Source organism: Sceloporus undulatus, chromosome 4 (assembly GCF_019175285.1).
Source record: "Sceloporus undulatus isolate JIND9_A2432 ecotype Alabama chromosome 4, SceUnd_v1.1, whole genome shotgun sequence".
Classification (NCBI taxonomy): Eukaryota; Metazoa; Chordata; class Lepidosauria; order Squamata; family Phrynosomatidae; genus Sceloporus; species Sceloporus undulatus.
Window position 1 is genome coordinate 1,041,928 of NC_056525.1, and position 10,924 is coordinate 1,052,851.

The 10,924-nt window shown below is 50.2% G+C and overlaps 1 protein-coding gene across 2 annotated transcripts in view; it reads right to left on the minus strand.

Annotated features, from left to right (window-relative positions):
* DNTTIP1 (deoxynucleotidyltransferase terminal interacting protein 1) overlaps positions 1–9,076 on the minus strand; it is a 9,527-nt gene extending 451 nt beyond the window's left edge. Inside the window, exons 1-12 of one of the 2 annotated variants that reach the window (XM_042465440.1) lie at positions 8,902–9,076; positions 8,133–8,203; positions 7,357–7,453; positions 6,959–7,057; positions 5,834–5,902; positions 5,473–5,529; positions 5,189–5,250; positions 4,127–4,172; positions 3,820–3,878; positions 3,563–3,623; positions 1,938–2,009; positions 1,606–1,661 (exon numbers count right to left, since the gene is read on the minus strand). In XM_042465440.1, coding sequence (XP_042321374.1) covers positions 1,606–1,661; positions 1,938–2,009; positions 3,563–3,623; positions 3,820–3,878; positions 4,127–4,172; positions 5,189–5,250; positions 5,473–5,529; positions 5,834–5,902; positions 6,959–7,057; positions 7,357–7,453; positions 8,133–8,203; positions 8,902–9,048 — 896 coding nt within the window. In that variant the 5' untranslated portion in view covers positions 9,049–9,076. Of the gene's footprint in view, positions 1–1,605; positions 1,662–1,937; positions 2,010–3,562; positions 3,624–3,819; positions 3,879–4,126; positions 4,173–5,188; positions 5,251–5,472; positions 5,530–5,833; positions 5,903–6,958; positions 7,058–7,356; positions 7,454–8,132; positions 8,204–8,587; positions 8,727–8,901 lie in introns of those variants that run through there. The other variant, XM_042465441.1, reaches the window with a different exon arrangement.
* Positions 9,077–10,924: the final 1,848 nt, after the last annotated feature.

Below are 10,924 nucleotides of genomic sequence, written 5' to 3' on the forward strand. Positions count from 1 at the left end.
AGGAAGGAAGGAAGGAAGGAAGGAAGGAAGGAAGGAAGGAAGGAAGGAAGGAAGGAAGAGCAGTCTTAGTAAGGGCATAGTGGTCCTCTGATCAAGCTTCCAAGGCTCTTCAGTGCTTTTGGCTTGATGGTTCCCCACTAGGGCTACTAATTCAGGATCATCCTAAACACTGAGGTCTCTGGGTCACAACCTGAGATCTGAGGTGGCCTCTAGTGATGCCATTAAGCATTATGCATTAAGTACCAACCACAGCTGTTCATAGCATGTCACACACACACATACACACACACAGTATGTTCCCATTTGGAAAGTAAGGCAGAAATCTTAGGATAAAATGAGAGGGTTATTCTTTCTCACATACTTAGGGAGATGGGATAAAGTGTGTCTAATCTAGCCTAGGGCCAGTGTGGCATAGTGGTTTGAGTGCAGGACTACAACTTGGAGATCTGGGTTTGTTTCCCCACCCAGCCATGAAACCCACTGGCTGACCCTGAGCAAGCCACACTCTCTCAGCCTCAGCAGAAGACAATGGCAAACCTCCTCTGAACAAATCTTGCCAAGAAAATCCTGTGATAGGTTCACCTTAGGGTTGCCATAAGTTGGAAACGACTTGAAGGCACACAGCAGCAACAACAAAATCTAGTCTACTTGCTTCTAGCCAGAAAATGAGTGGAGGGTTAGTTCTGGCATCACAATGAATGGGAGGGAAGGTGGCCATTGACTGAGGAAACATAGAGATTCCCTGGAGAGTCTCTTACAGCAACCAAACAACTAACCTTGCCAATTGTTGCTGTATTCGCTGAGCTGGAGATGTGCGCACAGCCCTTTCCTCTAGCCTACAGCTAAGCTCCCCAAAACTGGATAATGTGCACCCTAATCCTCCATCTTGGAGATGACTCATGAAAACTGGAGATGCATGGTCAGGCCCTGAGATCTGCCAACCCTATTTCCTACATGTATCACCCAAGACTAATCACACACTCTTACCTCTCCTCCTTGCAAACACTCTCTCTCACACACAGCAACTATTGCTTTAGAGGCAAGCACAGCTTCTCCCAGAGTTCACCTGCTAAGAGAAGGGTGGGCAATCCCAGCAGGTCCAGGGGACCAGCAGCCGGCCACAGGAGCCACCAAGGGTTTTGGCCCAACAGACTCCCACACCTGTTCTCTTGGGCCAAAGCACACAAAGGGAGATGGGGCTTCTTTGCACCCACCACCTGGAAACACACATACTGTATACACATGCTGACCATTGCTGAAGAGACTGGTCAGTTCTACCCAGTAGGGTTTGGACCCTAAGATGGGCAGGTAAGTGTGATAGGCAGGTGGGGTCTGCTCCGGGACTCATCTGGGGCTTTATGGATTGCCATAGAAACCAAAAACCAAGATCCATCAACCAAACACACCCAGGAACTTCCAGGAGCCCACTTCTGGTTTTAAAGAAATGTTTGTTTTTTTTAAAAGTTAAATCTTTACTCTTGGGGGCTTTCTATAATTCAATTCATGCCCTTTTTTGGGGGAGTGTGGAGGGGTTGAGGCTCTTAAAAGTAGCCCTGGGACTATACTCTCCCTCCAGCCGCCCTAAGTGTTCGCTCTGTGCCTCACCTGTACTCTTCACTTGCTGCCAGATCTCGAATGTCTTCCTCTAGAAGAAGATAGGCCTATGGCAAGGGAAACACAAGGAGAGCAGAAGCCCCGGTGAGGCCACCGTCTGCTATTCTTTCAACACCCTGGCTGCAAGGGGGAAGACCCCAGGGCCCTCAGCTCTCACGCTTACCCAACTGGGTCTGGTTCACATCTACTGGGATCCCACAAAACCCCAGCAAGAGAGTGCCAGAAAAAGTCCTGGCCAACAGAAAATCCACCACGTAGCCAAGAATCTGTTTCCCTCCTGAGCCAGCTCCCCGCACTCTTCTCCCCGGCCTTGTTACACTCACCATCTTGCCACCGGTGGCCCGCATGTGCTGCTGCTCTGCTAGCCAGTGCTTGTCCTGAGGATCAGCCGCATACTAGAAGAGGGAAGTGGAAGTGAGGAGATGGTGAGGCTTAGATCCTCTAAGAAATGCCATGATGGTATTGGGCCACCAGTCCAGAGTTCTGTTCCTATTCAAATGCCCCAATGGGGAGATAATAAGCATGGCACAATGGCAACAGCACCACTCAGAAACTGGCATGCAGAGTCATATCCCCTTGCACACAGACTACAACTGCTACAGGATGCTGTTTACCACTCCCATTTCAACAGACATTACTGAGGAAGGCAGAAGCCAAAATGTTATGATGCTTTTTGTAACTACAGGTTTTCAATCATCCTATTACATCTTGTGGTTGTTGTGTCATTTCTGACTTATGCCGACCCTAAGGCAACCCAGTTTGGAGGGGTTTGCCTTAAACTTTTTCTGAGGCTGACCAAGCATAATTTGCTCAAGGCTGCCCAGTGGATTTCTGTGGCTGAGCAGAGACTTGAACCCTTGTCTTGAGTCCAGTGCTCAAATCACTACACCATAGTGCCTCTCCTCTATTAAACCTACTTCAGTATTATAATACCCCTTTGGAATTGAGGAGCCAGCATGGCGTAGCAGTTTGAGTGCTGGAATAGGACTCTTTTAGAGACCAGAGTTTGAATCCCCACTTAGCCATGGAAACCCACTGAATCACCTTGGGCACATTCTCTCATCCTGAGAGAAGAGCTGGACACTGACCAAATCCTGTGTGAGACTTCACCTTAGGATTGCCATAACTCAGAAATGACTTGAAGGCAAAAACAAGAACAAGAACAACAACTGGTATTCAGATTCCATGTGAAAACAGTGGTGTTTAGTTGCTTTTTTCATCTATGATACAAATAAAAATAGTCTGTAAACAAGGCCTTGTGATGAATAGCTTAGGCAGCTGAGTACAGTGGAGCCTTGCCTTATGCAGGGATCCGTTCCAGACCCCCCCTGCATAAGGCAAATATCGCGTAAGCTCAAGCCCCGTTCAATAGAATGGGGCTCGTGGCGGTGCAGTGCCAGCACAACTTCCTTGTAAACCGGAAACCACGTATGGCGTGCCCGTGTATGGAGCGGGTGTGCTGTACTTAACTGGGAGAAGAGAAGACTGAGAAGCGACATGAGAACCATCTTTCAATATGTGAAGGGATGTCATGAGGAGGACAGAGGAAGTTTGTTTTCTGCTGCTCCAGAGATTAGAACAATTCCACCTAACCATTAGGTTGGCTGTAAGAGCTGTTTACCAGTGGAATACAGACTGCTTCAGGGAATGGTGGACTCTCCATCTTTGAAGGTGTATAAACAGAGGTTGCATGGGTATCTCTTGAGAGTGCTTTAGCTTATATTCTTGCAGGGCAGGAGGCTGAACTAGTTGGCCATTGGGATCCCTTCCAACTTTCTCATTCTATGACCAATTCCTAACTAAGGGATGTTAGCGCAATACCAAAATGAAGCCCAGCATGAGGGACTTGGGGGGTCATGATCACTTCAGGCAGGGAACTGGCATCCAAAGGTTCTCAAATCCAGGTGCTGTGGCTTGATCCGCCCACCCCAGGGCTGAATCCACTGACCTTAAACATGTGGGGGTGTTTGATGTAGAGTCTTCCTCTGGTCCCTCCCATACCCAGGGCTCTGAATCAGAAACACAATGGTGGGTTAGACATTTGGATTTGATACGATGCATCCCATTTTCTCCCTTCAGTTCAAAGCCCCACACCTCATGTCAAAGAATACAACTAAGTATTTGTGGCTGACATCCCAACATCCAGCTCAACCTGAAGGGAACTTTCAACAAGCTCTGCTTCTCACCTGCCTAACAGTAACTTACTTGTTTGCTCTTGATCCAAGCACAAGAGGTGTGGAGTCCTTGATCCGTGCAGGGTCCCACTGCAAGGCACAAAGAGGAAGAGAGTTTTGTGACAATGGCCCCTGCCCATCCCATGCATGGAGGGGTCCAGAGGCTAGGCTTAGAGACAAGAGCCCACCCTCTGGAGTTTATCCTCTAGCACACAGTAGGAGTGATTCTGCACCTGCTAACCCCTCTGTGCTCTTCCAGCAGGAAGATTTGGCTGCCAGCTTTCCATTGCCCTCCCCGCAGGTGGGTCTGTGGAAAACCAGAGATGGGCAGAGCATACCTTGGGACCATCCCTCGGCACTGGCTCACAGGATTTGTTTTTCCCCCTGAGAAGACAGAAGACAACCAGATTAAGTTGCTCCAAGGATAAAAGCAATCAAGAAAGGCGAACTGTCTCCCTCTTTGAGAGGTATCATTCTCCCACCTTCTCTTGCTTTCTCTTCAGCTGTGGATTATCTCTCTTTTTCTTAGCTCTATCCATCCTAACCAACTCAGCAGCAAGGCTCCTTTGATGCCTTGGCCTATCCCTGCCAGGCTCTGGCTCATGTGGGCTCCTGCCCTTCTGTAAGCTAAGACAGACTAGCAGTTCTGGACACTCTGGTTCAAGAAGGATAATGACTAGCTGGAATATGTCTAGAGGAAGGTGAACAAGATGGTCAAAGGTCTGGAAATCACCAGGCCTATGAGGAATGATGGAGGGAGCTGGGTATGTTTACCCTGGAGAAGAGAAAATGGAAGATATGACTTGATAGAGCCATCTTTAAGTATCTGGATGTCAGCCTGGAGAAGAGGAGACTGAGAGGTTCCATCTATGCTTCTTCAGTGTAAGAACTGTTCTGCAGTAGAATGGACTGCCTGGAATGATCGTAGACTCTCCATCTTTGGAGGGTTTTCAAGAGAGGTTGGATGGACATCTCTCAGGAGTGCTTTCCTGAGGACTAAAGGGCCTTTGTGGCTCTTTCCACCTAAATATTAGGAAGAACTTCCTGACAGTTAAGAGCTGTTCGTCAGTGGAACATGCTGCCTCGGGGAGTGTTCAGAGTCTCCTTCTTTGGAGGCTTTTAAACAGAGGTTGGATAGCCATCTGTCACAGTTAGTGCTCTGATGTTGTCTTCCCACATTGCAGGGGGTTGGACTGGATGGCCTTTGAGGTCTCTTCCAACTCTATGATTCTATGAATCACTCATTCCAGGTGCTGCTGCTCTCCACCAGAGCCTTCTATGGGGCTGAACTAGTTGTGTCTGTGCCAGGGGCGAGGATTCTGGGTTATTCCAGGGAGGCTGGGTAAACGGGGTGGGGAAAGAGCTGCTCCCCTCGCATCATATTTGGTTAGCAGACTTACGTGCTCCCGCCCACAGGCTTTGGATCACTCAATTGGCTCTGTCCTGGAGGCCGTCCCTTCCTCTGAAAAGGGGCAAAAACTTCTGTTAATGCCTTCTGGCCAATATGTGCTCCTCCCAGCAGAGGCTTTTGCCAGTGCCCCCCTCTTGCATCAACCTAAGGAGGAATTCAGAACCTGCTGGCAAAAGGAATGGCTGAGTGAGCTGTGATGCATGCCTCTCTGCCTCGCAAAGTGAAGTGGAGCACCCAGTGACATCCCTCTGCCGCTTTAAGGGCCTCACCTACCTTCTTGGGGAGGGGGCTCCCTTGCCGGTTCACTTCCTCTTCCACAGGCTTGGTACGCTAGTCAGGCAGAAAAGGGAGTTCATTGAAAAACAAGAAGTGCCCGCTCTTCACAACTTGGCATCAAAGTCATTCACTCTCCTGGAGCTGTTCCTAACTGGGGAGAGTGCCCTCTCACCTCCGTTGCCCATTCCTGGCTAGCCACAGAAATTAGCCCAGGCCTCCACTAGGCAGGAGAGCTATTGGCTTTGCAGTTATGGGTCCCTTGGGGCATGAAAGTGCCCAGGCCCCGAGATGGGAAGGAGAGGACCATCCCTACACCCCTTGCTGTGAGCAGGAGTTGGGGAGAGAAAGCTGCTCCCACCTTCATTGTTGGCACCTCATGCGGCAGCCTCGCAACAGACTTCTTGTCATCACAGAAGAGAAGTTTAGCCTGCCAGGGAAGAAAAGGGTTGGGGAGTGGGGAGCAACTGTGAGAGCAGATTCTTGTTTCGGTCTTAGGTGTCTGGAGCCCTATGTTTGCAGAATGCAGAGCCAAGAAATAAACTCTTTGAGGGGCATTTCTGCACCTTTCAAGACTTCTCAGATGTCCACTTGGTGGCACCAAGTGGCTTGATGGGAAGTGGAATATGCCTACAATACACTGCCCTCTGCTGGGTGATGCTAAGCAACAAAGAGAGATGGTGATGGGAATAATGATTAGTTCTGTTTAAACAGGTTGGGCAGCCCTGATCTCAAAATCCAAATCCACGAAAAACCAAAACTTTTTGCTGTCAACCGCCTCCTTCTGCCTTCAAGATGGCAGCTGTGACATTCCTGCTCGTTCGTCTCCCAGATCCTCAGTCTCTGTCCAGCCTTGCATCTCATACACAACACAAATAAGATGTGAGGCTGGAGGCAGATGAACAAATAGGAGGGCTGCAGCTGCTGCCTGAAAGGCATAAGTGGGAAGCTGGTGGTAAGAAGATGGAAGGTTGGAGAAGGACTGAAGATCTGGGAAACTGTGGGAACCCAAGTGTAGCAACTGGCGCAAATACAAGCCTCCTGCCATTTCGCAAATCCTCACATCTGTCTCCAGCCTCACAAATACAGTACAAGAATTTCCTACACTGTGAATTCTAAAATTTGAAATGCTTCTGGTCCCAAGCCTTTTACATACTTAACCTGAGATCAAGCTTCAGTAACAACAAAACATGTTGGGATCAACAAAAGCACTATGGATAATTTTTCTCAGGAGTCCAGCAGTCCCCAGAAGTGAGCAGCAGGAAGCAAAGAAGGAGCAAGGGTAGCTGGGAACCTTTTTGCTTCAGCTGTGGCCTTTCCCTTCTTGGGTGCTCAGGCAGGACTGGTGTCTCACTTGCCATCCCACCCAGATGCAGCATGAGGCAGCCTCCATGCCATAAGGGGAGCCTCAGAGATCCACTGGGGATGTTTCTTGCTCTTGGGAGAGAGCCGTCACTTTGGAGCGCTGATCCCTCTCAAGACATACCTGCTCCAAGCAGTTCCGACACGTTTCGTGAATGAGCTGCTCCATGTCCACATCTTCTCCCACGTTCTCTCGCACGTTCCCTGCTGCCTTCTGGAAAAACTTGGGAACAGGAAGGGGAAGCCAACTGGAATACAGGCCCAAGGAGTCTCTCCTACAACATCCCCTTACCCCCCTCTCTTCACAAATGAGTTTCTCCTAATTTAACAAATGTCTGTAGCGACAGGACCCCTCCAAGTCCCCCAACTGACACCCCGCTCCAGATATGTCCTGTGCTACTGGGAAAGGAAGGGTTTCCTCATCACAACCCTTTGAGATAAAATGTAGCAGGTTCCCCCTCCCTCACAGCCCCCCCCCACCACTTGCCAAAAGCTCCCAGTTCCAACAGTTCTCTTTCATACCTTCATGTATTTACCAAAGACAGCCTGGATCTCATCGTTGATGGTGGGCTGCAGAACGGCTCGCAACAGGTCCATGGAGACCACGGGGTCCGTGAAGCTGAAAGAGGAGAGGATTAGAGGCCGTCAACCACACCAACGGTCACTCAGCTCAGGCCACCTTGGAAGCCACCTGGACTCATGGCCTCTCTGCAACCGCAGGCTACTTCTTCTGGCAACCATGTTTCTCAGCAGGGGATTTTAAAAGGACTTCTGGATGGATTGCCATTCTCCCATTCAAAAGCTTCACTGCATAGGATCCTGACACTCAGATTGTGTTGAAAGTTATGTTTTTTAAAAAGGAAGAACACAGAACTGCAAAAACAGTTACAGGTATCAATAACCTATACTTTTTTTGTTATCCTGTTTACTACCAGAAAATACCAAAGTATAAGGAAAATTCCTAGCACAGCGTAGAGAGAATGGCTGAACAACAATCATTGATTTGGGATTGCAAAAGTTATGAATCTGGGAATTATAGCCTGCTCATCCTAAGCACGGCTGAGCATCTGTGGATGGCAAGCCCCAAAGGCCAAAATGGTGGCACATGTATGCCAGCATTAAAAACCATGCAAGTTTTAAACCTTCCCACTGGTCTTGATTACTGTGCCGGGGTGGGTCTGGTCTTGAGTCCCCCACTGACCACTGCAGCAGTAAAGCGTGGGCAGGAACTGGACACGCTTGTGGGTTGTGACCTCTCCCAGGATGGAGACGCAGGTGGATGAAGGCAGCCTGCGTACCTGGTCATCATCTGAGAGCGCCGTCCTCGCCGCTGGACCAGCCGGTGCTTGATCATGATGTTCCAGGGACTCTGTGGATATCATGAAATGGGTCAAAGAATGGAAGAGATCCCAAGGGGTCATCCAGTCCAAGCCGCTTCTGCCATACGGGAAGACAAGCCCCAAGCCTTCTCTGTGGCCAATGATCCTCCAGCCTTGGCTCTCCAAAGGAGAGTCTGTCCATCCGTCCAGGTGGCCCTTTCGCTCCCTCCTGATGCCAGATGGCCTGTGAGAGGCCCTTGGTAGCCAGAGAAAGGGTGGGAGGAAGCGAAGGGCCAGGGCCCACCACTCCCTCCCCCAGGGCCACCCCTTCTGCTCTTGCTGCAGAGCCCACCCACTTGCCAGTGGGGCAGACCCCGGACCCAAAAGCTGGAGGGTCCCCGTGGCCACTACCCCAATGGCCACCCTCTCCTCACCTCCCTCCTGCCCCAGTGCATTGTGGGGTGGGGCCTTCCCCCTGCCCCATGGGATTGTGGGATGCGGTCTCTCCTGCCCAACTGCATTGTGGGGCAGGGTCTCTTCCAACTCCATGATGCTTTGCCCCAGTGCATTATGGGGCGCGGCCTCCCCGTGTCCCAGAGGATTGTGGGCAGGGTCTCCTCCTGCCGCAATGCATTATGGGCTGGGTCCTCCCTCTGCCCCAGTGCCTTGTGGGGAGGAGTATCCCCTGGGTCTCCCGTTGGACTGGGGGGTGCCTCTGCCCAACTCCATCCCCTGCCCCCTCACTCACCGCGGCGCCCGCCGTGCCCCCCGCCAGCGCCTCCCGCTCCTCCTCCTCCTGCTCTCCGTCCTCCTCCTCCTCGTCGTAGTCCTCCTCGTAGTCCTCCTCCTCTCCGCCCTCGGCCTCGGGCTGCTCGATCTCGCGGGCGGCCCCCATCCTCCCCGCTCCGCTCCGCTCCACGCCCCGCCCCATCACGGCTGACGTCATCATCACCGCGCGCCTCCCAGAACCCGGAAGCGGCGCTCTCCCGTTGCCCTGGCAACCGCGCTCTGGCCGACTGAGGCCTAGCCCTCGTAGACAGTAGTAGTAGTGACTGTAAAGCTGCCCTTAGCCTCTTTCCAGGCGGATCCCACTCTTCGCTAGTAGATGTTTAGATGTCGAAAACTCCTTCCTCACACAAGCCTGCCTGGACCCTGGACTGTCAGGGAGGGGCATCCACACTGCAGAAATAATCCAGTTGGACACCACTTTAACTGCCACGGCTCAATCATAGTATAATAATGATAATATAATAACATTTTATTTATTGATTTATATTTCCCGCCGCTCCCTGCGGATCCCAATGCTGTGGGATTCTGGGAGTTATAGTTTGTTCTGGCCCCAGAGCTCTCTGAGGTCCCAAACACACTGCAGAAATAATCCAGTTGGACACCACTTTAACTGCCACAGTTCAGTTTACATGGCTAAATGTCTCATAAAATGACAGTTCCCAGAATTCCCTAGCATGGAGCCAAGGCAGCTAAAAAGGTGTGAAGGTGGATTATTCCTGCAGTGTGTTTTGGACCTGACTGAGTCAAAGCCTAATCTCTGAGTCTGGGAAGTCTAAATATCGCACAAAACTGCAAATCCCAGAAATCTGTAGCACTGAGCGACAGCTGTCAAAGTGGTGCCAGTCAAACGACTATTTTTGTGAAGCTGAAGGCTTTCGGGGCTGGCATCCGTAGCGTTTTGTGGGGGTTTTGGGCTCTGTGGCCATGTTCTAGATGCTGGCCACAAATGCTGGGGAAACATCAGGAATAAACTCTTCTAGAACATGGCCACAGAGCCTGAAAAGTCCACAAAAAACGATGGGTTATTTTTGCAGTCCAAATGCAGCCCCAACATCTATTCTCCAGTTTTCACTTCCGCATTTCCCAAATGGTTTTCGGCCAGTTCTTTGTTTTGGGAGATTCTGGAGGTGGCAAACTGAGCAGTTGATGTGGTGTCAAACTGGATTGTCTCTGCCATGCAGATGCAGCAGCCATTGTGAGCCAGCAGATAACAAGCAAATGAAGGCATGTCCCTTCAGACCCACACTCCAAACCATGGCAGAAAAACAGAAGAACCCAGCTCCTGACAAAGGCTTGATATTCCTGTGTTCAAATTAATTTTAACATTGCTGCAACTCATTCAGGCGGCCTCCTCAGCTTCCCCTAAAACCAATAAAACCCCATGGTTTTATTTAGCAGATATGGCTATTCTACATACTCTTCCCATTTGGTATTCTTCTGGGGAATGTGACGATGCAGGGGCCTTTTAGTGAAAATCTTGTTCACATCCCCATATGAACATATGCAAGGTCTTCACCTTCCGGTTCAGACAGAACTCAGCAAATTAAGTATCAGAGGCTGGCTAAGGTCCAAAACACACTGCAGAAATAATCCAGTTTGAGACCTCTTTAACTGCCCTGGCTCAGTGCTAGGGAATCCTGGGAATTGTAGTTTGTTGTGGCACCAGAGCAATCTGACAGAGAAAAGTCTAAATGTCTCACAAAACTACAGTTCCCAGTAGTCCTTAGCATTGAGTCAGGGCAGTTAAAGCGGTCTCAGACTGGATTATTTCTGCAGTGTGTTTTGGACCTAAGTATGGTTTGCCATTGCATGTCATTGAAAACCCAAAGAGCTGGTTCTGAGATCTGCCAGCCTGACAAAAATGCTATCTGCCATCAGTGACTATTGACCCAAATGCCTCTATGCCTTCAAGTCACTTCTTGACTTATGGCAAACCCATGAATTCCACAGGGTTTTCTTAGGGAAAAGATGTTTTTGCCAGT